The 25,962-nt window shown below is 42.0% G+C and overlaps 3 protein-coding genes across 8 annotated transcripts in view; 2 read left to right on the top strand and 1 right to left on the bottom strand.

Moving 5' to 3' along the window:
• The window catches only part of TEAD2 (TEA domain transcription factor 2), a 32,815-nt gene extending 28,705 nt beyond the window's left edge, over positions 1–4,110 (bottom strand). For 2 of the 3 annotated variants that reach the window (XM_058181563.1, XM_058181562.1), the window contains exon 1: positions 3,830–4,110. The gene's annotated coding sequence lies outside the window, so the exon portion shown is untranslated. The remainder of the gene's footprint in view (positions 1–3,829) is intronic. The other variant, XM_058181561.1, reaches the window with a different exon arrangement.
• On the top strand, positions 300–19,125 carry DKKL1 (dickkopf like acrosomal protein 1). 4 transcript variants are annotated; one of them, XM_058181569.1, is made up of 5 exons: positions 300–334; positions 15,246–15,420; positions 15,826–15,957; positions 17,033–17,119; positions 18,689–19,125. In XM_058181569.1, the coding sequence occupies exons 2-5, from the start codon at positions 15,286–15,288 to the stop codon at positions 19,016–19,018; spliced, it is 684 nt and encodes a 227-aa protein (XP_058037552.1). In that variant the 5' UTR covers positions 300–334; positions 15,246–15,285; the 3' UTR covers positions 19,019–19,125. The 4 variants fall into 4 exon arrangements, with proteins under 4 accessions (XP_058037552.1, XP_058037550.1, XP_058037551.1 ...); XM_058181567.1 differs by lacking the exon at positions 300–334 and adding an exon at positions 339–470; XM_058181568.1 differs by lacking the exon at positions 300–334 and adding an exon at positions 590–636.
• A 3,469-nt stretch (positions 19,126–22,594) lies between these two features.
• The window catches only part of KASH5 (KASH domain containing 5), a 44,135-nt gene continuing 40,767 nt past the window's right edge, over positions 22,595–25,962 (top strand). The window contains exon 1 of the mRNA XM_058181795.1: positions 22,595–22,665. The gene's annotated coding sequence lies outside the window, so the exon portion shown is untranslated. The remainder of the gene's footprint in view (positions 22,666–25,962) is intronic.

Below are 25,962 nucleotides of genomic sequence, written 5' to 3'. Positions count from 1 at the left end.
AAAAAACCCTGAAAGATGCAATGATTTGCTTCTTTTTGGACAAATATTTTCAAAGCAACAGTATCAAAACAAACAGGGGAAGAAAATGGATGCTGAATTGGGCTTCGTAAGTGCTATCACAACACATACCTAAAGTAGTAATTGCCAAAGAAGGTGAGTGTACAGTACAGGTGTGACAGTACAAAGCTGGAGGGTTTTACTATAGAAATGCGTCAACCATTCTAATATGATGCCAATTGCCACCCTAATTCTATATTCTTGCTACAGCAAGTCCACAGCAAGAACAGGAAAAATGTATTGTGCCACTAGCAGCATTTTGATTTACTTTATGGAGGTAATGGAAGAAATGTCCATCTGGGTTCAGTTCCAAGTGGGGAGAAAGACAATGGAAACATGGAGACTGCTTGAAAAGATGGTTTAATGGTGGACAGGACCACATGGTTTGAGGTCCTGGGCAAAAAGGCACATAGGTGAGAGAGAGATTTATACCTTCTGTTGGGCCTTGAATTTGAGCTTGTATTCTGATTGGTTATCACACTCCCATGGGGCCATGCAGGGGTAACTTTGTAGGTTGTCTTTTGAGTCCCAGGCTTGGTTGAATCTTGCTGGGTGATGCAAACTCCCAGGTGCCATGTGGTGAGTTCTGTTTTTAGATGGGCAGAGGGCTAACCCTATCTTTGTTGGATCTTGGGTGAGGGCATTTGCTTATGAATAGACCTAGCTATCTCTTTATCTGTTAAGTGTTGACATCAGCTGTGGACTACTGAGAGTGTGGAGGCTATCAAGAGTGAGTCTACTTCCTGCCTAAAAAAACATGTTTCTCCGTTTCTCATCCAGGGAGGTATAATATTCTGCCTTTTTAATATTTCCTAGAATATTTCATTTTTCTAGCAGAGTGCTAACTTCCTACAGAGGGTTTTTTAAAAAATAAATAAATTAAGAAATGGTTTGCAGTTGCGCAGGAAGTTAAGAAAAGCAGGCAGCTTGTGCCCTCCGCACAGCATTAATGGGCCCCAGCCTTATCCAGTAATTTGAGTAACATAAGCACCCATGTGAAAGGTCATGTTTGTTTTTGGAACAAGTCACATCAAGGTCTTGGGCAAATGGAAACTGCTGTAGCCAAATCTCTCTCTGTCTTTCAGAGAGAGAGGGAGGGAGGGAGGGAGGGAGGGAGAGACACAGAGGGGAGGAAGGGAGGGAGGGAGAGACAGAGAGACAGACAGAGAGGGAGGGAGGGAGACAGACAGAGAAGGGAGGAGGGAGGAAGGAAGAGAGACAGAGAGAGGGAGGGAGGAGGAGAGAGAGAGAGAGAGAGAGGGAGGAGAGAGACAGACAGACAGAGAACCGTGGAGGGAGGAGGAGGAGGAAGAGATAGAGACAGACAGAGAGAGAAGGAGGAGGAGGGAGGAGGAAGAGAGAGAACGAGAGAGGGAGGGAGGAGGGAGGGAGGAAGAGACAGAGAGAGGGACGGAGGGAGAGAGAGAGAGGGAGTGGAAGATAGAGGGGGAGGGAGAGAGAGACAGGAAGGTAGAGGTAGAGAGAGAGAGAGGGAGGAAGAGATAGAGACAGAGAGAGACAGACAGAGAAAGAGAGAAGAGGAAGGAGGCGGGAGAAAGAGAAACAGAGAGGAGGGAAAAGGGAGAGAGGGAGAGACAGACAGAGAGAGGGAGGGAGAGAGAGACAGAGACAGAGAGAGGGAGGTGGGAGGAAGAGAGAGACAGACAGAGAGAAGGAGGGCGAGACAGAGAGACCCACAGAGAGGGAGGAGGAGGAAGAGAGAAACAGAGACAGAGACAGGGAGAGGGAGGGAGGTGGGAGACAAAGAGAAGAGGGAGGAGGAAGAGACAGAGAGATAGGCAGAAAGAGGAGGGAGAAGGGAGAGACAGACAGAGACAGACAGAGGGAGGAAGGGGGAGAGAGACAGAGAGAGGGAGGAGGGAGGGAAAGAGAGACAGAGACAGACAGACAGACAGACAGACAGGGAGGGAGAGACAAAGACAGAGACAGACAGAGGGAGGGAGGGAGGGAGAGAGAGAAGTGGGAGGAAGAGACACAGAGAAAGAAGGGAGAGAGAGCGAGAGAGAGAAACAGAGAGAGAGAAACAGAGAGAGAGGGGGGGGAGAGAGAGAGAGAGAGAGGCCTTCTCTCCTTTGAAAGCAATCATTACAATTGCAGAAAGCACCATACACTCACATTAGTAATCATCATATCAAACATCCCATATGAAACATGACATCCTAATCACAATTTTATGTTCATCTCTGCAAGAAAGAGAGAAAACTTTGGAGAGTAACATAGTGACATTGTTGATGCTACCCATATTCTGAAATAAATCGACTTTGGGAAACATTTTTTCCTCTTTTTTAAATCCCTGCTACCAACTAGAGGTACATCATAAAAAAAACCCAATAGTCCTCCTAGAGGCTGTTCTAAAATCTTTTCCTAGCTCTGATGAAGGCATCTGTCAGAACAGCATGGGGGAAATTGAACTGACAAAGATGCAAAACTGGAAGATCAGGATCTACCAGTAGGCCTACAAGATGATTTATTTTATATTGTCAATGTTTTCCGACCCTTGAGGTTTTAACACAACAGCAATAGAAAGGCTGTTGATCGATATCTGCACATTTACTGGAGCCTCAGTATTCCTGGCTATAAAATGGGGTTTTGTCTATGCTGGCAGGCAATTTTGTTCCTCAGAATTGCAAGTAAAAACGAGCAGGCAGAAAATAGGTACATGACTACATCTCCTGAACCATGCACAAAAATCACTAGGAATGGAACTTAAAAGTTTACTTATCGATAAATCCCTGAGTTCTATTAAAAAGCAAAGCTCATCCCCCCCCTCCTTTTCCCCAGTTGTTTTCTTCTGGCATAGAATACAATCCCTGGAAATTACACACAACAGAATGTCAAACTTGGGACTTCCTACTGCCACAGAATGCAAGAAATTACTTTTGCTTTAGTCTGCATGGATACAGGTTCTTCGCTGTTCACTGAATTTATTATTTTATTATTTTATTAAGTTATCCTCCATCATCCCACTCAAGTTTATCATTATGTGTACTGACAAATAAGAAATAGTATTCTTGCTGCTCTTATTATTTTTATTGGATGCTAGCTATGATTGTGGGTATGCATCCCTTCCTGAATTACAGCCCAGCTTCTCCAAGACTAATAAAATGTAATCAGCAGTGGAATTTACACACCCTCAATTGAAACTATCAAAGCAGATCTTAAATGCCCAACCAATACCACCCCCCCCCTCAGACTTGGCTTAAAAACAAAACATTATCAGTTCCCTCCCCTTTCTCCAAACAAAGAAAAACGTCCAGGTACTTAATCCATGTATACAAATGATTGATCCTTTTTTCCAGCTTTTCTCCAAAGCTTTCTCACCTATAATACCTTTTTCCTCATGTAAACAAGAGCTCTCTCCATTTACTCCTTAAGAACACAGAACGAAAGTAAGACATACTGTATGTGAACAATCTTTTGGAAACCGGTACTCATATTTAGGTTAACAAAATTAGGCGACAAATGCTGGTTTTCAGAAATATCCAATCAACTGAGAAATAAAAACAGCAGTCCTACATATATATATCTCCTTAAAATCCCAGACCCCCACATTTAAATTCAAGGGTTGACATATTTTCCCCCCACACCACAAATACAGAAAAGTTAATTGCAGTATTACTTTCCTGCTCCGCAGCAGAATCCATATTTTTAATTAGTATCTTTTCTAATAGGAATTGTTTCCAACAAGAATCTGACAAATCACTGATTTTTTTTTTTAAAGGATGAATTGGAAGGGAAGAGTCTTACTTACTTTCAGAAGACACTCAAGAGCTTGGTTTTGTGTGTGCTAGTGGAGGAGAGCAGGGGAAAAGGAAAGGAAAAACTTTTATCTGAACTTTGCTTTATTTGAAAAAAAAATGTTGTGCAGGGCAAGGGGAAAAAAATTGAGAGATAATAATGAAGCGCTCCACTGGTAGGGTTAATTTTGGCTCCTGCAAGAAGTTACTGCCCACTCATTAGGATTGGGGGGAAAAAAGAAGAGCTAAGATGTGGTAGTGTACGCAAAGAAGCAACAGGCCTGCGTGGTATTTTGGAAAGGTGACAGTTTTCCTCTGGAATCCTTGGAATGAAGCAGAGGAATTAAATTAGCAGCAGTGAGTCAGTTTCACAGGGGGAGGAAGGGGCGGAGTTGGAGGCAGAAGTGGGCGGGACCTAGAACACTGATATCACACCCCCACGGGAGGAAAATGTTGGACGGGGAAGGAATTTGGAGAAAGAATGGGTCGTACCTTTATCATGATGAGTCTTGAAAATGCTGGGACAAAATAACCCCTGTATAATCGGGTTCTGCACTGATAATTTTCAGAAAATTTAAACACTTTAGATGGCATTTAAAATAAATCTGACAAGCTAATATTCATGAATGAGTGCCAGCTAAAATTCAAGCAGTATTACAGGTAAATATTATTTTGGTGGCCAATAGTCTTTCCTGAATGCCAATAGCTGAAAACAAGAATGTGCTGTTGCCTACAGATTCTTCCTGAGGATTTAGTTGGTGATGGAGTGAACCAGGTATTGAAATAAAAGTCTTATATTTGATTTAATTAGAATAGAATAGAATAGAATAGAATAGCAGAGTTGGAAGGGACCTTAGAGGTCCTCTAGTCCAACCCCTTGCTTAGAAAGGAAACCCTCCACCACTTCAGACAAATGGTTATCCAACATATTTTTCTTTCATTTCCTGCCTTTATTTTTTTATAAATAACTCAAGGAAATGAGCATATCTAATATTTCTTCCTGTTCATATTTTCTTTACAACAACCCTGTGAGGTAGGTGAATAAATGTGGCTGAATTCAAATACTTTATTTGAATGAACATACTGTATTCTGTCCCCCAAGTCTTATCACTCATCCCACATTTTAAAGTATTTTATCCTTTCCTCCATATCTTTTTCTTGTTTTATACACATCCTAAAGCAAGGGTAGTCAATCTTTTTATACCTACCACCCACTTTTGTATCTCTGTTAATAGTATTTCCTATATTATTATTAACACACTCTGATGCTAAGGAGTTCTACTCCCCCTCCCCTCCCCACCTGAAAAGAAATCTGTTCCAAATGCAAAACACAAGCAGAGAAGAGAAGTTTCAGTTTCAGTTTTACTTTCACAGCAGCAAGCAGGGGATAGGATAGGGGAGGCTTCTATGAGGCAAGCCTGAGGGAGAGAAGGGTATAGGATAGGAGACATTTCTGTGGGGCAAGACTGCGGGAGAGAAGGGGGATAGGATAGGATAGGATAGGATAGGTTTCTGTGCGGCAAGGCTGAGGGAGAGAAGGGGAGAGGCCAGTCGTAACTATTCATTAATTTTCATGCTGTAAGTGTCGATTTATCAAACCCGATCACATAGCTTCGTAGTGGTGCTCCACAGTTGGGTTTCAGCAGGTTTGACCAGTTCTAGAGAATCGGTAGTAAAAATTCTGACTGGCCCCACCCCCATCTACTCTCTGTGCCCCAAGTCCCAGCTGATCAGGAGGAAATGGGAATTTTGCAGTATCCTTCCCTTGGATTGGGGTGGGAATGGAGATTTTACAGTATCCTTCCCCTGCCATGCCCACCAAGCCATGCCACACCCACCAAGCGACACCCACTAGAACTAGTAATAAAAATTTTTGAAACCCACCAGTGCGGAGCACGGGTATTCAGCTAGTATCTTTTATATGGATAGCTGTCCAAGTTGCGTTTAAAGGAAAAGGTCTATAGAACTGTAGAAAAGTTTGATATTGTTCCCAAAGACCATCTGTCTTGCAGATTGAATAAACAGAAAATATATATCGATGCGTACAATGCATAAAAATTGTATGGCATTTTTAAAACAAAAACTGCTGCCCTAGTCTTTTGATGTCAGTTTCAAAATGTGCTGCTTTAAATCTATTTTCTTTTAATTAAGTAGATGAATTAAATTTTCATGATGCACAATTTAAAAATCAAACTATGGAGTGGGAAATAATTTAAACCTTCTACTTATATACTTTTATTGCGCATGCCCAAGATGGCGCTGCGTTTTTGCTGATGGGGAACGGAGTGGCAACCCTTCCCAGCCGGTCCGGGCCAGGGGGGACCTTTTTGACATCTTGGGTCCCCGGCCTGGCTGGGGGAATGATTTTGCAGCTGAGGGGAGTGTGGTTGGCTTCGGACGGCCTCGGACGAGGTCAGCAATGAGGGGCAGTTTCCAGCGGCCTGTCGGCCTAGTCGCAGCCTAGTCAGCGGCCTGGTCGGCCTGGTCGGGTGGCCGGGCAAATGGCGGCGGCGGCGGCATCGACGGGCAGTGAGGATGGCGGCGGCGGCATCGACGGGCAGTGAGGATGGCGGCGGCGGCGGGCGGCATCCCCAATGGCGGCGATGCTGTGCTTGGGTGCAGTGGTGCTGTGGCGGTCTGCGTGGTCTTCGCCGATGGCGGTGGCGGCGGTGGCGAGGTCCTCCTTCCGGATGGTCGGCTAGTCGGCCGGGCTGGGCCGGGTGAACGACATCGACATTGACAGCACCGGTGTCGGCGTCGACAGGGAGTGGTAGCGGCGGTGGCGGCAACGGTGGCGGTGGAGGGGGTTGTTACCCCCGATGGTGGCGGCATTGCTTCCCCGCTGCTGCTGGTCCTCAGTTGACGACGGCAGCGATGGTGGCGACGGGACCACCCTCGTGGAGCCCATGGATTTTACAAGCTCCCCCCCTCCCACGGACCACCCATTGACCACCCATGGAGCCCCACAGAGCCTCAGGTTTTTCCATCGGCAGCATGTTTGCGACTGCGATTTACCGAGGCAACAGTGGTGGTGTTGGTGATGGTTGTGGCTGTGGTGAACGGCTGGACTGGGTGGTGGCTACTGTAAACATCATTTCCTACCCAAGACTGAATTCCATCATTGTTTCCTAGCCAGAAATCTGGCGGTTACCATCTTGACCGGCTGAGACGGGACTATTTACCACTTTCCGAAATGCATATGTACTCGGCGGCGGATCTTCTGTGTCTGCAAGACTCCCCCCTCTCGCAGATTTGGCACTCCACACTATCGAGGGCTACCTCGATGACGGATTTTGGAATCCCGAGAGGTGGCATGCGGCAAAGAAAGAACTTAGGGGCTTTTTAAAATTGCGTTTTAATGGGAGGGGAGGGAGGGGGAGGTTGGGTTTGGGGGGAAACCCACCAGGGACACAGATTGGGATTGGGACATGGCCAGATCCTGCGAGGGCTCGCGTTGTCGACATTATAGGTTCAGAGGCGAAGGTGGAGGCGGGTGCTCGATTCCATCAGCACGGTAATTGGGAGGGGCAGATACAGTGGAAGCGGGGGACCGTATCAGGTTCGGGAGTGCGTGAGCGTTATTTGCGAATGATCTCGCACTCCGGTCCCTCGGACTTTTCCCGTTCCCCGGGTGGTTGGGATCCTCAGAGCCTGGACCTTCAGTTGATGTTGTATAACGCCAGGTCCGTTGTAAATAAAGCCCCCCTTATTTACGATCTTATACAAGAGGGGGGTATGTACCTGCTGGGCATCTCAGAGACCTGGTTGGGCACGGAAGGGGGGGTGCCCCTGGTTGAAATGTGCCCACCAGATTTCCATGCAGTTCATCAGCCGAGGGCCCAGGGTAGGGGTGGAGGGGTGGTGGTTATTATTAACGAGGGTCTGCGACCGAGGGAGGTCACTGTACCTCAGATAGCCGGATGTGAGTCCCTCTTTGTGAAGTGGGGTCAGGGGATACAGGTGGGTCTGCTGATTACGTACCTGGCTCCTTGCGGCGTGACAGCAGCCCTGCCCGAACTGCTGGAGGTGATAGCCGACCTGGCGGTTGATACCCCCAGACCTATGGTTATGGGGGATTTCAACCTGCCATCACTCGGTGAAGCATCTGCTGCAGCTCGGGAGTTTATGGCTTCCATGACGGCCTTGAACCTGACCCAATTAGTTGACGGTCCCACTCACATTGGAGGAAACACTCTGGACTTAATCTTTGTCTCTGGATAGTAGCTGAATGATCTAGAAGTAAGGGATTTAGTCACTCAACCCTTGTCATGGTCTGATCATTCGCTCCTTTGGCTGGACTTTCGAAACACCAACCCACACCGCAAGGAGACGGAACCGACGCGTTGGTTCCGTCCCAGGTGCCTGATGGACCTGGAGAGGTTTCTGACAGAGCTTGGGCCATTTCCTGAGGACCTAGCTCACGACCTGGCTGAAGAACTTGTCGCTGCCTGGGAAAGGGCGGGGGCGGGGGCCTTGGACCGCTTCGTGCCTTTGCGGCCTCTGACCCGGCGCCGATCTCGACCGGCCCCTTGGTATTCTGAGGAGCTGAGAGAGATGAAGTGCTGGAAAAGACGCCTAGAGAGTGATTGGAGGGCCAGCTGTTCTGAATCTAGAACACTAGTAATGTTTCATATTCAGACCTACCTAGTGGTGATAAGAGTGGCGAAACATAAAGTATTTTTCCGCTCTTATTGCATCGGCAGATAATCGCCCAGACGCCTTGTTTAGGGTGACTCGCTCCCTTCTTACCCAGGGAACTAGAGAGGACCCCTTGCAAGGTCGTGCTGAGGATTTTGGACAATATCTGCATGATGGGCTGGACACAGATTGGATAGATTTGGACGGGATGACGGAGGTGGATCTTGAGGTTGTCACCTGGGAGGAGTTTGACACTGTGGCTCCTGAGGACATGGAGAGGATACTGAGGAGGCTGAATGCAACCACATGTTTGTTGGACCCGTGTCCCTCCTGGTTGGTACTGGCCACATAGGAGGTTACACGAGGGAATTGGTACTTCAGGGAATTGATAACGCTTCTTTGAGGGAGGGTGTCTTCCCCACCGCCTTGAAAGAGGCGGTGGTGAGACCCCCTCCTCAAGAAACCCTCCCTGGATCCAGCTGTTTTGGCAAATTATCGTCTAGTCTCCAACCTTTGTTTTGTGGCGAAGGTTGTCGAGAGTGTGGTTGCATATCAGCTCCCTCAGTACCTGGATGAAACTGTCTATCTGGACTCGTTCCAGTCCGGTTTCCGGCCTGGGTATAGCACAGAGACAGCGTTTGTCACGTTGGTGGATGATCTTTGGAGGGCCCAGGACAGGGGTTGTTCCGCTGCCCTGGTCCTATTAGATCTCTCAGCGGCTTTTGATACCATTGACCATGGTATCTTGCTGCGACGGTTGGAGGGGTTAGGAGTGGGGGGCACCGTTTTTCGGTGGTTCTCCTCCTTCCTTTCTGACCGGTCACAGACGGTGTTGGCAGGGGAGCAGAGATCGACCGTGAGGTGCCTCTTATGTGGGGTGCCACAAGGGTCGGTCCTCTCGCCTCTCCTGTTCAACATCTATATGAAGCTGCTGGGTGAGATCATCCGTGGTTTTGGGGTGCGGTGTCATCTGTACGCTGATGATATGCAGCTGTACATTTCCACCCCTAACCACCCCAACAAAGCCGTTGAAGTGATGTCCCGGTGTCTGGAGGCCGTGCGGGTCTGGATGGGGAAAAAGAGGCTCCGACTCAACCCGTCCAAGACCGAGTGGATGTCGGCATCCCGGTATAATCAGCTGACTCCATCGCTGACTGTGGGGGGTGAGTCATTGGCCCCCACAGAGAGGGTCCGCAATCTGGGCGTTCTTCTGGATGCACGGCTGTCGTTTGAAGAGCATACGACGGCTGTCGCCAGAGGAGTTTTTTATCAGGTTCGCCTGATGCGCCAGTTGCATCCCTACTTAGACCGGGATTCCCTGTGCACAATCACTCATGCCCTCGTCACTTCCCGCATGGATTACTGCAACACTCTCTATATGGGGCTCCCCTTGAAGAGCACCCGGAGGCTCCAACTGGTTCAGAATGCAGCCGTATGGGTGATAGAGGGAGCGACACGTGGCTCCCATATAACACCTCTCCTGCGTAGGCTGCACTGGCTACCAGTGGTCTTCTGGGTGCAATTCAAGGTGTTGGTTACCACTTTAAAGCGCTCCATGGCATAGGACCGGGTTATCTACGGGACCGCCTACTGCCACCGATAGCCTCCCATCGACCAGTACGCTCCGATAGGGAGGGTCTTCTCAGGATGCCGTCGGCCAGACATTGTCGGCTGGCGACCCCCAGGGGGAGGGCCTTCTCTGGGGGGGCTCCAACCCTCTGGAACGAGCTACCACCAGGGATCCGCCAACTCCCTGATCTCTGGACCTTTCGACGCGAGCTGAAAACATTTTTATTCCATCGTGCAGGACTGGCCTAATGGTTTTTAAATGGGGTTTTTTATTGGATTTTATAGTTTCTAGCCAATTCGAATATTTGTCTTTTAAATTTGTTCTTAATTTTTGTATTTCGTTGTTTTTACCCTGGCTGTAAACTGCCCTGAGTCCTTTGGGAGAAGGGCGGTATAGAAATTAAATAAACTTAAACTTAAACTTAACTTACTTACTAGTTGCACAGTCTGTGAGATTTGCTGTGATCAGAAAAAAAAAGGCGAAATCACAGGTGCTCTGCAACCAAGACTGATTTTAGTATTTCACCCTACAGAACACAAGGATATTTTATTTATTTATTTAGTCACACAGTATATATAAGCATAAGCATAAAATAACTGTACAATATATAAGCATATATATAAGCATGAGTTTGTAATAACTATATTAATTGGATATAACAAAAGGAAACAATAGGACAGGAACGGTAGACACGCTTGTGCTCTTATGCACGGCCCTTACAGACCTCTTAAGAATGGGGTGAGGTCAATAGTAGACAGTTTTTGGTTGAAGCTTTGGGGATTTGGGGAAGAGACCACAGTCAGGTAGTGTATTCCAAGTATTAACAGTAACTCTGTTACTGAAGTCATATTTTCTGCAATCAAGATTGGAGCGGTTCACAGTAAGCTTAAATCTATTGTGTGCTCGTGTATTGTTGCAATTGAAGCTGAAATAGTCTTTGACAGGAAGGACATTGTAATAGAAGATTCTATGAGTTAAACTCAGGTCATGTCGAAGTCAGCGTAGTTCTAAATTGTCTAAACCCAGGATTTCAAGTCTGTAGTATAAGGTATTTTGTTGTAGTCAGTGGAGTGGAGAACTCTTCTTGTAAAATATTTTTGGACACGTTCAATTGTATTGATGTCAGAAATGTGGTATGGGTTCCAGACAGTCGAGCTGTATTCAAGAATTGGTCTAGCAAATGTTTTATATGCCCTGGTTAGTAGTGTAATGTTTTTGGAGAAGAAGCTACGCAAGATTAGGTTTACAACTCTTAAAACCTTTTTTGCGATGTAGTTGCAGTGGGCTTTGGCACTTAGATCATTTGATATGAAACTCCAAGATCTTTAACAGGGTGGGGGTCATCTGTAAGGTAATGTCCATCAAGCTTGTACTTAGTGTTTAGGTTCTTTTTTCCAGTATGTAAGACTGAGCATTTGCTGGTTGAGATTTGGAGTTGCCAAGTTTTAGACCATTCAGATACAATGTCAAGATCTTTTTGAAGAGTAGCTGTATTGTTGGTGGTATTAAATAGTTTGACATTGTCAGCTAAGAGAACACAATTACCTGTAATATGGTCACAGAGATCATTAATGTATAATATGAAGAAAGTTGGTCCAGGAACGCTGCCTTGGGGAACGCCACTTTTGACAGGAAATAGGATTTGATAGAGCATTGCCAATTTTGACCACTTGTTGTCTGTTTGACAGGAAAGCTTTTATCCAATTGTGGAGGGGTCCTGAGATGCCCTAGGATTTTATTTTTAGGAGAAGTTTATCATGTACTACTGAGTCAAAAGCTTTATAGAAGTCTATGTACATTGCATCTATTGTTTTGCCCTGATCAAAATATAATTATAATATAAAAGTATAGGAAAGATAATGAGTTTTCAGGCTTATTTGTTCACAATTAAAAGATGCCAACAAAAAAATGTATATGTTTACACAAATCTTTTATGGTTGTATATTAGTATAGTTTTCTTTTAAAATTATGTTTTGATTACATTGATGTTTATCATTCTTGTTGAAGGTTTTCTGTTGCTAAAAAGGCGGACTACAAATCCCACAAATAAATATAGAAAGTGTTGCAATATACAGGTTGTAAGTGAATATTCAATATTGTTTGGCCAGTAATAAAGGAAAGGAAATCGTGCATTTGTTCAGTGGCACAAACCTCAAAGTTGTAGAAAGTTGGACACATATTAAATAGCTGCCCTAATAAAGAGATTAGAATATTCTGTCCCAGATCAGTTTAAGTATTTCCACTCTCAGGTTCGTAATTTATTGTTCGTAATTTATTGAACTCAGGAAGGGAGCTTGGAATGATGTAATCTCTTTTCCCCAGTTATGAATATACTCCCACTCACTCAATTTTTCCCTGGGGGTGGTGGGGAGAACACATTTCCTGACATTTTGAACATTCGGTAGTGAAAGATTCTAGGGCCAAGACCTACCAGTTTCATCAAAATTCTAGGCTGCCATCTAATGGTAACACAAGAAAACTGGAATTTTATCAGAACTGAAGAAGCTTCTTGGACGAGAAGTGGAACATTTTCAAAGAAAAAAAATCCCAAGAAAGTCCAGCTGCCTTTTGGAAAAGCAGAACCACAATCTGGATGATTGAGAATTTCCACAGAGTTTTATCAAAGTTCTTTGTATTGTGGAACTATCACGAATGAAAGTAAATAAACTGTTTCAACTCCTACCCTCAAAACGACGCTATAGAGCACTGCATAACAGAACAATTAGACACAAGAACAGTTTTTTCCCGAAGGCCATCACTCTGCTAAACAAATAATTCCCTCAACACTGTTAAACTATTTACTAAATCTGCACTACTATTAATCTTCTCATAGTTCCTATCACCAATCTCTTTCCACTTATGATTGTATGACTGTAACTTTGTTGCTGGCAATCCTTATGATTTATATTGATATACTGACCATCAATTGTGTTGTAAATGTTGTACCTTGATGAACGTATTTTTTCTTTTATGTACACTGAGAGCATATACACCAAGACAAATTGCTTGTGTGTCCAATCACACTTGGCCAATAAAAATTCTATTCTATTCTATTCTATATACGTGTCCCAAGATAATGTTGCAGGATCCAATCTGGGTTGGTCACCAGGACTAGAGGTTTAGTCTTCTGAACTTTTGAACTCATGCTGGAGCCCATCCTCAGGGAATTTCTCTCTCACCAGATATAGATCTATCATCCTAGCTACGAGTTTATGAAATGAAATGGCTGATTTAATTCTTGGATTTCAAAATTTCTGTCTACAAGGTACGTAGAAAGTTAGCACCTACCCCACTCCTAAAAAAAATGAAATATTCTAGGAAAAATTAAAAAGGCAGAATATTTTATTTTCCCTAAAGGAGAAACATGTTTCTAAAGACAAACTCAGACCCTTAGCTCCCTGCCTGCCCACCCCCACAGCAGATATTTTGGGGCCAACTTATCTACAAGACAAATGCTGAGCCAGCTTATCTACAAAACAAAAGACATGGCCCTCAGGACATGATAGGATTAGCCCTCAAGATCCAAACCAGGACAAAGTCATTAAGCCATAATAGGAATTACCCAAAGCCCTTTCCTTACATCATCACCCAGCAAGATTCAACCAGGCCTGGGATTCAAGACAACTTATAAAGTTACCCTGCATGGCCTCATAGGAGTTTGACAAACAATCAGGATATCTGCCCTTACACAGGAACAGGAAGCTCCAAGGCAGGGCCCAAGAGAGAGTATAAATCTTTCTCTCTCTTTCTCATCCATGTGCTCTTTTTGACCAGGACTTAAAACCATTTGGTCCTGTCCACCATTAAACCATCTCTCCAAGCACTCTCCATGTTTCCAGTATCTTTCTGGAACTGAACCCAGATGGCCATTTCTTTTAACAATACCTTTCTTACAGATTTTTAAAAAAAGAAATCCTGAAAATATCTGTTTCATTGATGGTCTTTGTGCAACAGACCCAAACACAAGGTAGCCAACTATCTTCCACATGCCAGTTCAGGCAATGGTTAATGTTATGATGCAATGTACTATGTGATCAGAGAAAATTGGGTTAACCAAATAAACTATATTTTTCTTAAGCATGGTGTTGTTTTTGTATATTGTTGGTGTTGAATCATGGGGTTGAAGGTGTCATCTGGTACTGTACCCTCTAACTGGAAAAGTTTGAACATTTAAACTGAGAATTCTTTTATCCTGCATCTCATTTTCTTGTTTTATTTCTGCATACACTAGAAATTGTAATTTGTTAGGGCAGGGGTCTGCAAACTTGGCTCTTTTAAGATTTGTGGACTTCAACTACGAGCTTTGCTGGCTGAGGAACTCTGGGAGTTGAAGTCCACAAGTCTTAAAAGAGGCAAGTTTGCAGACCCCTGTGTTAGGGCAATAGGCCTTAAATATTTAGCCTTCTCCAGATGTGTTCAATCAATGTTTCTCAACCTCAACAACTTTACAGTGTGTGAACTTCAACTTCCAGAATTCCCAGCCACCTGAGAATTGAAATTTACAAATCTTTAAAGTTACTGAGGTTGAGAAACATAAACATCAGATTATGGCTTCTTTTATCTTCAACTATACAAGATGCTTGGGAATTATGGGAATTATATCAAATACCTCTGGAATGGACCCAGAATAGGGAAGGGTGAATTTAAAAATAACTGACTCCTTCTAATCCAGACCAACAATACAGCAGAAGTGGGCAACTATGGCCCCTTTTATGACCTGTGCCCTTCAATTCCCACAATTCTTAAGCCCGCCATGCTGGCTAAGGAATTTTGGAACTTGAAGTCCATAGGTCATAAAGGTGTCATAGTTGCCCACTCCTGATCTATAGAGAAACAATAACCTGACAAATGTTCAGTGATGTCAGCAAGTTCTGGAATTTTTTTTAAAATCAACTGTTGGCTGAAAGGAACAGATTAGAATTTGGTAGAGACGGTGGAGAGCTAGCAGGCTGATCACTGATGCAAGGAGAATAACTCGAGCTATTGAGAAGCGACTGTGGATGGCAGAATTCTTTGTGAGTAGGATTTGGGAAGGAGACAGAGGGTTCTATTTAGGCTCAATTTCACCAATCAGATACATGAATTATTGTGAGAAAAGAGATGATTGAGGAATATTTGGAGGGGGTATATAAACAAGCAGGGGGCTAGGGAATAGCTAGAAGGAGCAGTGTTGTATGATATTTCTTCTCTGATCTTTCCTCCTGATTCTGCCTTTTATGCAGGTCTAGTTCAGGTAGCTGCAGAACGGCAGACTAGGCAAAGATGCTGTTACTGGTAGTTTTGTGCTGGCTATTGGGACTGACATCTCTGAAGCAGGGGGGTTCAGCTTCTGCTACCTTCCTCCCCTCCATGAACACACTGATCCAGAAGATTAACAACCTCTTCGAGCAAAGTCGGGTAAGGAGCAAAAGAATGGTCCAATTCTTTCTCTGGACAAGTGGAAGGGAAGTTCTACTGCTGTGGAATTAACAGATACTTTCTAAGAAGCTTTGATGTTTTAAACTAAAGTACAATTCTATAGTATCCTTTTAGAAAAAGGAGACTCCTCACAATAAATGGACAACATACTTGGCAGCTGTGTAGATAATCTAATTAATATTCAAGCTGATGTAATAATTACATGCAAATTTTTGTCTAATTTATGTTCTGAAGTTTACACATTTTAGCATAATTTTGGCAAGTCCGTTCTTGGAAATATTTTTGAGGCATAGGATTGTCTGTGCACTTTTTAATTTTCATTGACTAAGTATAACTTTCTTACTTTCTATACCATACGTAAGGACCATTCTTTGCCATTTGTAGGAAGTGCTGGGGAAAGACCAATTTGACACTCCAGTTGACATCGATAAGTTGCCCCCCAACTACCATCATGAGGAGAATAAGCAGCGGAAAGTGGGAAATTCCACTTTTTTCAGACACTATGAAATCAATAAAGTGAGTAAACTATAGAAAATGGGAAAGAAACATACAGGTTATTTAAACAATAAGAATCTTGGATAGCTATATTCACTTGGATACATTGATAGATATATACTATATAGAGCCCTAATCTATGTTGTGAGAGGTTTGTTTTTCAATGTCTTAAAGTTAATTCTGCTGCGTTTTGATGTAGAGCTATTAAAAGTTTTTATGCATTTAAAGTATTTATAACCTGTTGCCTTACTTAAAATAGGAAGCAGATTAAACTGCATAGAATGACAGAAGTGGGATACAATTTTGCTTTCAATTTTAAAGAAAACTGTCTGTGGAGATGAAAAAAGCATATAAGAAGGATAATTCTAATTTGGCTCTCTGCCTGATAGCAGTAAAGCAAATCCCAAACTGTGCTGACTGAAATGATATAACTGATTCTATCCCTTTGCCATTTTTTAATCTTATTCTGTTACAGGTATAAAGAAAGTCCAATATCAGCATTTTTGGTGCCATAGTAGCTATAGTTTCATGGGCTTGCCAGCGGCCTGCACACCCCTTACAGATTTGAGATTGCCCTCATTCTTTGGCAATTAGCGCTGCAATTCACCATTTTCATTTAGCCAATCTCCCAGGAAAATTGGTATCAAGAGTATTATGGGAAATCATAAACATGGCTTTGAGACCTCTCTACTGCCCAGTGTGAGTGCCAGGTATTCCTCTATCCAGCAATGCTCTAACAGAGAGTTTCAGGAAGACAAACTGCCACAAATTTTGCCCAATCTTGAGGCCAGTCATGGCAGAGACCTGATTTAAATACTCCAAAAAGTTGTACTGCTTCTTTGCTGTGGCTCTCCATATAATTTGGAGCATATTTGAACATACATTTTCCTCTCCTACCTGTCTAGTTCAACACCATTAGACTCTTAAGGAAATCATATTGATAGAATGGGTATTCCATACCTGTGCATCAGAGGGGATGCATGGAAATTCTGATCAAAAGATCAACATAGCCATGCAATGCTTTAACCGTTAGGGTTTTTGAAAACATATCCTTTTTCTTTGCTAATCCCATTCAACCCTATATTGTTCTTTGTAGATGACTGATAACGATACAGGTGATATGATGTTTTCAGAGAAATCTTTGACCTCTATTGAGCAAAAAGAGATTTATACAAAGGAGGAGGTCAGTATGTAAAATATGAGCATATTTGCTTACCTTTTCCTGTCAGATTTAGGCTGTGTACTGTACATGTTTGTGTGTGAGAGAGGAAAAGAATGTGTTGAAAGAGACAGGTGGTGGTATATTAGTGGTAAGTAATATGTAGCCCTTGAGTCCCCTCTCTATGATCTCTGGAGTCCTTTTGACTATAATTACTGAAAACAGACAACTTTCTTGTTAATCTAAGGAGAAAATCCCATAAAAACTGGGGTGCAAATCTTGAAATTGGCATATGTCATTAAAAAAAACAGATTGGATACTTTACTGCAAGATTCTGAAATGGGTGGTGCTAGCAGATGTGCCATCATGAGTAGACTTTTTATCTTTTCTAAATGACCATATTGAATTCCTCATAGTGCCAGCCTGCATGCTTTAAAAAATGTGGTTGGGAAATCAATGTCATATTACATGTGAGCTATATCTATTTTTGCATATTAAGGTTAATGGGGTTTTTGGGGAGGGTGTTTTTAATGTAACAGTAGCAGTCAGGAGCATTCTTCTCTTCTATAATTTGTCAACTGATTATTACCCTCTAATGGACTCTGCTCTAAAGGACTTGAGGCAAGGCAGTGAAAAAAAACTGCCAGAACAATGAAGTGGGCATTGTGATGTCATAATCAAGTTTCACCATTTAATACTTGTGCTTCTGTTGCATGCAAGGATGTCAGAACCATAACTTACATGTTTATCACTTGTCCACCTTGTCAATTATGGGAATCAAAGAAATTAGTACAGTGCTGTCATTTTTAATATCTCAACTACCTTTTTTAATGAAATACAAAAATTTCATTAAAATTGAAGCAGAATCCAAACTTTTTAGATATGAGATAAAAAAGGTGTAGGAAACTTGACTGAATATTCCTGACTTGTTCTAGGATTTTATTAGTCTTCCCTCACTAGGAATTTGACAGCAAGCTACTATATCGTTTTCCAATGTGAGATAATCCACAAGTTAACATACATGGATTTTTATTCACAGGTCTGACAGCAGACTTCAATACCTCTTAAAAACATTTAAGCAAGAACCAAAGGCAATAATTTCTTTGTTCTCTGACCCTTTCCCAGAATTAGATACTAAAGCACAGTATTACTGAAAATGATTTATTCAATAATTAAAGGTAACAGCATTTGTTAAACCTAGAACCATATGTCCAACCCATTTTCATAATCAGAACTCATGAGTCCCTTCTTTTTACTAATCATTGATTAGATTCATATTTCCCTATCCTAGAGTTAAGAGGACTAAAGAATTTGGATTCCAAAATCATCCCTACTCTTAACATACATTCTCTGATCATATAGGTTTGACAAATTTACACAAATCTTCAGGACTACCCTTCTCTAGAATCTTCCAGAGGAATTGGATTATACCTTCTGGCACTTCTGGCAACATAACTGTTTTGTATCCTTATAGAGGAACCATTTTTTTTGGTGAAATATAGAATGAGGATGATTAGAAATGTAGAGAGCTCAGAAGACAAAAATAATACTCCTGTCCCCCATTTTCATTGCTTTTTATCTCTATCTTTCTAGGACAATAAATCAACGTCTAATGAAGAAGAAAGCACTGCTGAGCCAGAGACAACAACTGCTGGGCTTAAGATCTTCAAGCTAGGTTTCCCTCAGCTTCGGCCAAAGCTAACTTTTCTTATTTTTCGCTTGCCCCAGCATCAGAGTCAGCAGATGTCGGAAGCCAAACTGGTAAAAGAAGAGCCAATCAGTGATAAGAGGCACAGATTGCTGGCCATTCGGAATGGGCTTTTAGCAGCTCCTCATCCAATTAAGAAGGCCCTGCCTGTGACTCCAAACCACAAGGTCACTCCACGAAAGCGTCATTTCTTTTTCTTCTGGAGGAAAATATAAGGCATTAGAAACATATGAGGCATTGGGAAAACATAACACCTAGGCTAGTGGAAAATGTTCTAGCTTCCCAAATATTTCTATTGTCACATCAAAAGTTTAAAGTGAGATTGGTCCTATAAAAGGGCCCTTCAAAAATTCAAAATAAAAGTTATCCTTTTGAAAAAGCTCTTAAAGATGAAATAATGTATTTTTTTCTGGATGGTGATGATGATGTTATCCATTTAGTTGTGTCCAGCTCTTGGGCAATTCTATTGGCCAGATCTCTCCAATCTTCCAATCTTGCAATACTTGAGTTCTTCCATGCTCTGGCAGGTATCAACTTTGATGGTGTTCAGCCACTGCATTCTTTGATGATCTGGTTTCCTTTTATCACTAACTCTTCCAAACATCATGATGGTAGCTGCATGAAAATCTGGGAGTACATTGTATTCCAAATGGTAGGTATTGCAACACTAAAGACACACTAAAGGTTCCATAAGATGACACTGTTTGATGAACAGAATCTGAAACACATCTACAGTATCCTCCTCAATCACATCAAACAGACCATAGAAATATATGATCCTTTATATAGCCAGTCCCTGTGCCATACAGTTCTTTAAAATTGATAATCAACAATTTTAACTGCACCTAGAAACCAACTGGTAACCAGAGCAGATTGTAAAGCAGTACAGGTAGGGTCACAGGTTCATGTGCTGCTTCTATCATTACTTGTGCTGTTGCATTCTAGACCAGTGGTAGCTTCTGGATGGTCTTCAAGGGTAGCTCCATTGCTGTAAAACAATTGTGAAGTGGCCAGGGCATGACTGACTGAAGAGCCTTCCAACTCAGAAAAAAACTGACTGAAGAGCAATCCAACAGCAAATGTATCTGTGCAAACCCACTTGGTCACAAGTGCCACCTGCTCTTTGAATAGGAATTGAGAGTCCAAAAGATTTGAGATCCTACGGGTCACAATCATATGGAAAAGTGCCATTCTATTGAGAGTTAAAAATGGAATTGTATTCCTAGAAGTGGTGTGGGGTATATGTACATAGTCAATATTAAGTCTGTTCCTCCCATCCAGACCCACATAGCCTCCACATACTGGGCTAAGACTTCAACAACATTGCCTACATGGCATAGGATTAAGATTTAGAACTGGATATAATCAGCTTACTGATGATACTGGATCTCAAAAATGGATGACCTCACCTGGAAATTTCTTGTAGATGTAGATGTTAAACAAAATGGGAAAAAAGCATTGTATTCTGCAGTACTGCCAAAGTGATGGGCTGCAGGCTCTATCTCTCTGCCCACCAACACTGATTAGAACTGGCAACAGAGAAAGAAGAAACACTGTAAAACTGTTTCCCAACCTCAACCCTCAAAGCCAATCTAATAGGATACCACGATCAATGGTACTGAAAGTTACAGAGAATACAAGAAGTACAAGATGAAATGCAGTACCTCTTCCTGTCACATAGATTATCCATTAGCATGACCAATGCAGATACTTTTATTTTCCTTCAAGTTTTGGTAGTACTATTACTACTTTAAGATACGTATTCTCAACATCATCTTGAGATAATACTCTATAATATTGCAGTGCAGAAAAGCATATTGTTGGAAGAAATGACCATCTGGGTTCAGTTCCAAGTGGGGAAAAAGACACTGGAAACATGGAGACTGCTTGGAAAGATGGTTTAATGGTGGTCACATGTTCAAGACGTTGGGTGAAGAACCAGAGAGGAAAGGAGAAGAGAAGAAGAGGGTAGAAGGGTAGAAGAGATGCTGAGTGCCTGAGTTTATACTCTCTGTGGGGCCCCACCTTAGTGTTTCCAGTTCCTGTATAAGAAATGTACCCTGGTTAGTTGTCAAACTCCCAGGTGGTCTAGGGGTCTTAGTTAACATTGTAGGTTGTCCCTCAAGCTTGCCTGAGCCTTGCCATGTGGTGAGTTTCTGTTGCTAGATGGGTTCTATTATGTTGCAGATGATGGCCCATTGACAAAGGTGGGGAGATTGAGTTTCTGCCTCTGACCCATTGACAAAGGTGGGGGGAAATGAGTGAGCTTGGTTGAGGCTTTAATGCCCATTGACAAAGGTGGGGGGTGGCAGGAAGTTGCAGGGAGCTACTTTGTCTTTAAAACATGTTTCTCCATTTCTCATCCAGGGAAATACATTCTGCCTTTTAAATATTTTCCAAAATATTTCATTCTTCTAGGAGGGGGGTGGGTGGCTAAATTCCTACAATTAGGTGACAGCAAAATCTGCTAGTTGACACATTAACCCCATTTCTGGATCTTTAAAAAGTTGTCAGGAAATCCTCATATCATGATTCCTAGCAATAAAGGGAGTGCTGCCTTTTACAAACCACAATTTTACTACAGTACTTGTATTATTTATTGCTGAAGGAAATAGCAACTATGACTTAGAGGCACATTAATTCTACAATTCAAGTTTAATGTATAAAATAATTGATAATCCACATTTTTATCCCACGATGTTGATCAACACAGGAGTGGAGGATGGCTATGATAAGAACAGGCCCTTAGTATACAGGTAGTCTTCAATTTATGACAATTAAGCCCAAAATTTATGCTACTAAGTGAAACATTTGCTAACTGAGTTTTGCCCCATTTCATGATTTTTCTTGCCACATCTGTGAAGTGAATCACTGCAATTCTTAAATTAGTAACATGGTTATTAAATGAATTGTTTCCCCATTGACTTTGCTTGCCAGAAGGCTGCAAAAGGAGATTTCATGTCTCCAGGATACTGCTATGCTCATAACTGTGAGTTGTCAAGCATCCGAATGTAAATCACGTGATTATGGGGATGCTGCAACTGTCATAAATGTGAAAAATAGTCATAAGTCACTTTTTTCAATGCCATTGTAATTTTGAACGGTCACTAAATGAACTGTTGTTAAATGGAGGACTACTGTATGTACTGGGAAAAAAAAAGTGATGGCTAATCCCAATAAACCATTTTTTCAAACATCTGGACCTTAAAATAGGGCATTATTTTCTCCCGGTTTAAAATAGAATAGAATAGAATAGATTATTCTATATAATAGAACATATAGTATTTATAAATAAATATACTATATTTATATAGTATAAACTATAATCTATATAATAGATTATAGTTTATACTATCAGCAAGTGAACTAAGGGGCGTGCATAAGCGCACAAACGTGCCTACCGTTCCTGTCCTATTGTTTTTCTTTTCTTCTTCCTATATATATGCTTATACCTCCTTATATTTATCCATATATGTGTTTATTTACTGTATAATCTTTTTGTATGATACCTACATATATTGTTGTGACAAAATAAAATAAATAAATAAACTATCGGTTCCCCGGGGCGAACTCGCATTTTCCAGGCGCTGAGGGAGCAGCACTTGCCATTAACTTCCCTTTGAGGCTTTCCCGCCTTCTACCCACCCCCGCTCCAAGCGCCTGGAAGAAGGCGGGCGCCCCAACCGCCAAGCCCCTCCTCCATCTTGCCTCGCGCCTTGGGAGAGTAATTGTTCTCCCGTTCTTCCTCCCCCCACCCCATTTCCTTTGTTGTCTGAGGGAAGAAACTACTTTCCGTCTCCATCGCTCTTTCTTTTCGCTGAGCGAAGGAACAGCCTTTCTCAGAAGCACATCCCAAGCTGAGGTGGTCGCCGTGAACTCCTCCCCCCTGTAACCCTTCCATGCCGTGAGCAAAAACGCCTTTTAGGGTGTAGCGTTTCAAGGACTATGGTGTTTGGTGGCTGCAGGGTTTCCCTCTTCAGTCGATTTAACGCGTGCAGATTTGTAGTAATGCTGCAAATTGGTTGTCAGAGAAACCTATCAGCTTTCTTAACTGTTCCAAACCGAATCTTAATAGCATTGCCTAATTTACTAGTACAACATGGGGTTCATAGCTAGTAACCCTTACAGTGCCTCTTGAGCACTGTTATAATACTTATTTATTTTATTTATTTATTTTGTCATAACAGTATATATAAGCATAAGCATGAAATAACTATATGACATATAAGCATATATATAAGTATAAGCATGAAATAATTATGAGACTTGGATACAATCAAGGGGAACATTAGGTAGGCATGTTGGTGCTCTTATGCATGCCCCTTACAAACCTCTTTGGAATGGGGTGAGGTCAATAGGAAATAGTATTTGGTTAAAGCTTTGGGAATTTTGGGAAGAGACCACAGTCAGGTAGTGCATTCCAGGCATTAACAACTCTGTTACTGAAGTCATATTTTCTGCAATCAAGATTGGAATGGTTAACATTAAGCTTAAATCTATTGTGTGCTCGTGTATTGTTGCGATTGAAGCTGAAGTAGTCTTCAACAGGAAGGACGTTGTAACAGATGATTCTATGAGTTAAGCTCAGGTGATGCCAAAGGCGACAGAGTTCTAAATTTTCTAAGCCCAGGATTTCAAATCTGGTAGCATAAGGTATTTTGTTGTAGTCAGAGGAGTGGAGAACTCTTCTTGTAATATATTTCTGGACACGCTCAGTTGTATTAATGTCCGAAATGAAGTGTCGGTTCCAGACAGTCGAGCTGTATTCAAGAATTGGTCTAGCAAATGTTTTGTATGCTGTGGTTAGTAGTGTAATATTTCTGGAGAAGAAGCTACGCAAGATTAAGTTTACAACTCTTAGAGCTGTACATTTTTGCAATGTAGTTGCAGTGGGCTTTGGCACTTAAATCATTTGATATGAAAACTCCAAGGTCTTTAACGGGGTGAGGATCATCTACAAGGTAATATTCATCAAGCTTGTATTTAGTGTTCTGATTCTTTTTTTCAGTGTGTAAGACAGAGCATTTGCTGGTTGAGATTTGGAGTTGCCATATTTTTGACCATTCCGACCCAAAGTCAAGGTCTTTTTGAAGGGTAGCGGTATTGTTGGTAGTGTTAAATAGTTTAACATCATTGGTGAAGAGAACACAATTATTTATAATATGGTCACAGAGATCGTTAATGTATAATATGAAGAGTGTTGGTACTAGAACACTGCCTTGAGGGACACTGCTATTGACAGGAGCAGGATTTGATAGGGCACTGCCTATTTTAACCACTTGTTGTCTGTTTGACAGGAACGCTGTTATCCAATTATGGAGGGGACCGGAGATGCCATAGGATTTTAGTTTTAGAAGAAGTTTGTCATGTACCACTGAGTCAAAAGCTTTACAGAAGTCTATGTAAATTGCATCTATTGCTTTTCTTTGATCAAGATTTGTAGTCCATATGTTTTTGCAGTGAAGAAGTTGTAAATTACAGGATAATTTTTTTCTGAAACAAAATTGTTTATTAGAGAGTAGGTTGTTTGTTTCTAGGTGGAGGGGGATGGATTGGTTGATGATTGATTCCATTACTTTGCAGGTGACGCAGCAAGAGAGATTGGTCTGTAATTTTCAACTAGGCTGAGGTCTCCTTTTTTGAAGACAGGGATGACCGTGGCTAGTGACCAAAGTTTGGGAAGGGAACTGGTCGTGAAAGCTTTTTCAAAGATTATGCTTAGGGGTTCTGCTACATTAGTGGAAAGTTTTTTTAAGAAGTATGCACATAGACCATCAGGTCCAATAGATAGAGATGGTTTCAGTTTGCAAAGAGCCTTTTCAACATTATCTTCTGTGAAATCTATTTGTGTTAGGTCGTTGTGGTCATCGTTGGTACAACTGGGGAATGTTGGATATGAGCCATTATTGTTGACAAAGACTGAGCCGAAGAATGTGTTAAAGAGGTTTGCTTTAACTGTTTCATCGTTACATTCTCTACCGTTTGATTCTTTTAGGGGTGGGATGGATCTCGAGTCTTTAAGTTTGTTTTTTCACAAAATTATAGAAAGCTCGATTGGATTTTGTGCGCAGAAGGTCGTCTTCTTGTTTGATGTGGTAATTGGTGCATTCAATCCTTATTTGGCTGCATATATTTTTGTAGCTGTTTCTGAAGTTGGCTACATAACCAGTTTTGTTTTTTCGCCAGAGGGATTTTTTTTTTAGATTGGAGCTTTTTTATTGATATGGGTAATGTGTTTTTCCTGATTTTGGTGGTGGTTTGTGATACAATAGATGCAATCTACATAGACTTCTGCAAAGCTTTTGACTCAGTAGTACATGATAAACTTCTCCTTAAACTAACATCCTATGGCATCTCAGGACCCCTCCACAAATGGATATCTGCTTTTCTGTCTAACAGACAACAAGTGGTCAAAATTGGCAATGCTTTATCAAATCCTGTTCCTGTCAAGAGTGGCGTTCCTCAAGGCAGCGTCCTTGGACCAACACTCTTTATTCTATACATTAATGATCTTTGTGACCATATCTCAAGTAATTGTGTTCTCTTTGCTGACGATGTCAAACTATTTAACACCACAGACAACACTTCTATCATTCAAAACGACCTTGACCATCTAACCGCTTGGTCTAAAAATTGGCAGCTCCAAATTTCAACCAGCAAATGCTCAGTCTTACATATAGGAAAAAGAACCCTAAAACTAAGTACATACTAGATGGACATTACCTTACAGACGACCCCCATCCCGTTAAAGACCTTGGAGTCTTCATGTCAAATGATCTAAGTGCCAAAGCCCACTGTAACTACATAGCAAAAAAAGCTCTAAGAGTTGTAAACCTAATTTTGCGTAGCTTCTTTTCCAAAAACACCACACTACTAACCAGAGCATATAAAACATTTGCTAGACCAATTCTAGAATACAGCTCACCTGTTTGGAACCCTCACCACATCTCTGACATCAATACAATTGAACGTGTCCAGAAATATTTTACAAGAAGAGTTCTCCATTCCTCTGAAAACAACAAAATACCTTATCCCACCAGACTTGAAATCCTAGGCTTAGAAAACTTGGAACTCCGTCGCCTTCGACAAGACCTAAGTTTAACTCACAGAATCATCTATTGTAATGTCCTTCCTGTCAAAGACTACTTCAGCTTTAATT

This window comes from Ahaetulla prasina, chromosome 4 (genome assembly GCF_028640845.1).
Source record: "Ahaetulla prasina isolate Xishuangbanna chromosome 4, ASM2864084v1, whole genome shotgun sequence".
Taxonomy (NCBI): domain Eukaryota; kingdom Metazoa; phylum Chordata; class Lepidosauria; order Squamata; family Colubridae; genus Ahaetulla; species Ahaetulla prasina.
Note: the sequence above shows the minus strand (reverse complement) of the source record. Positions and strands in the feature narration are given on the sequence as shown.

What these genes read in the sequence shown, in the direction of transcription:
- DKKL1 (XM_058181569.1), top strand. Translation starts at nt 15,286, where the DNA reads ATGCTGTTACTGGTAGTTTTGTGCTGGCTATTGGGACTGACATCTCTG. An exon ending in ACCTCTTCGAGCAAAGTCGG is followed by an intron (nt 15,421 to 15,825) that starts GTAAGGAGCAAA and finishes TGCCATTTGTAG; the next exon opens with GAAGTGCTGGGGAAAGACCA. An exon ending in GACACTATGAAATCAATAAA is followed by an intron (nt 15,958 to 17,032) that starts GTGAGTAAACTA and finishes TGTTCTTTGTAG; the next exon opens with ATGACTGATAACGATACAGG.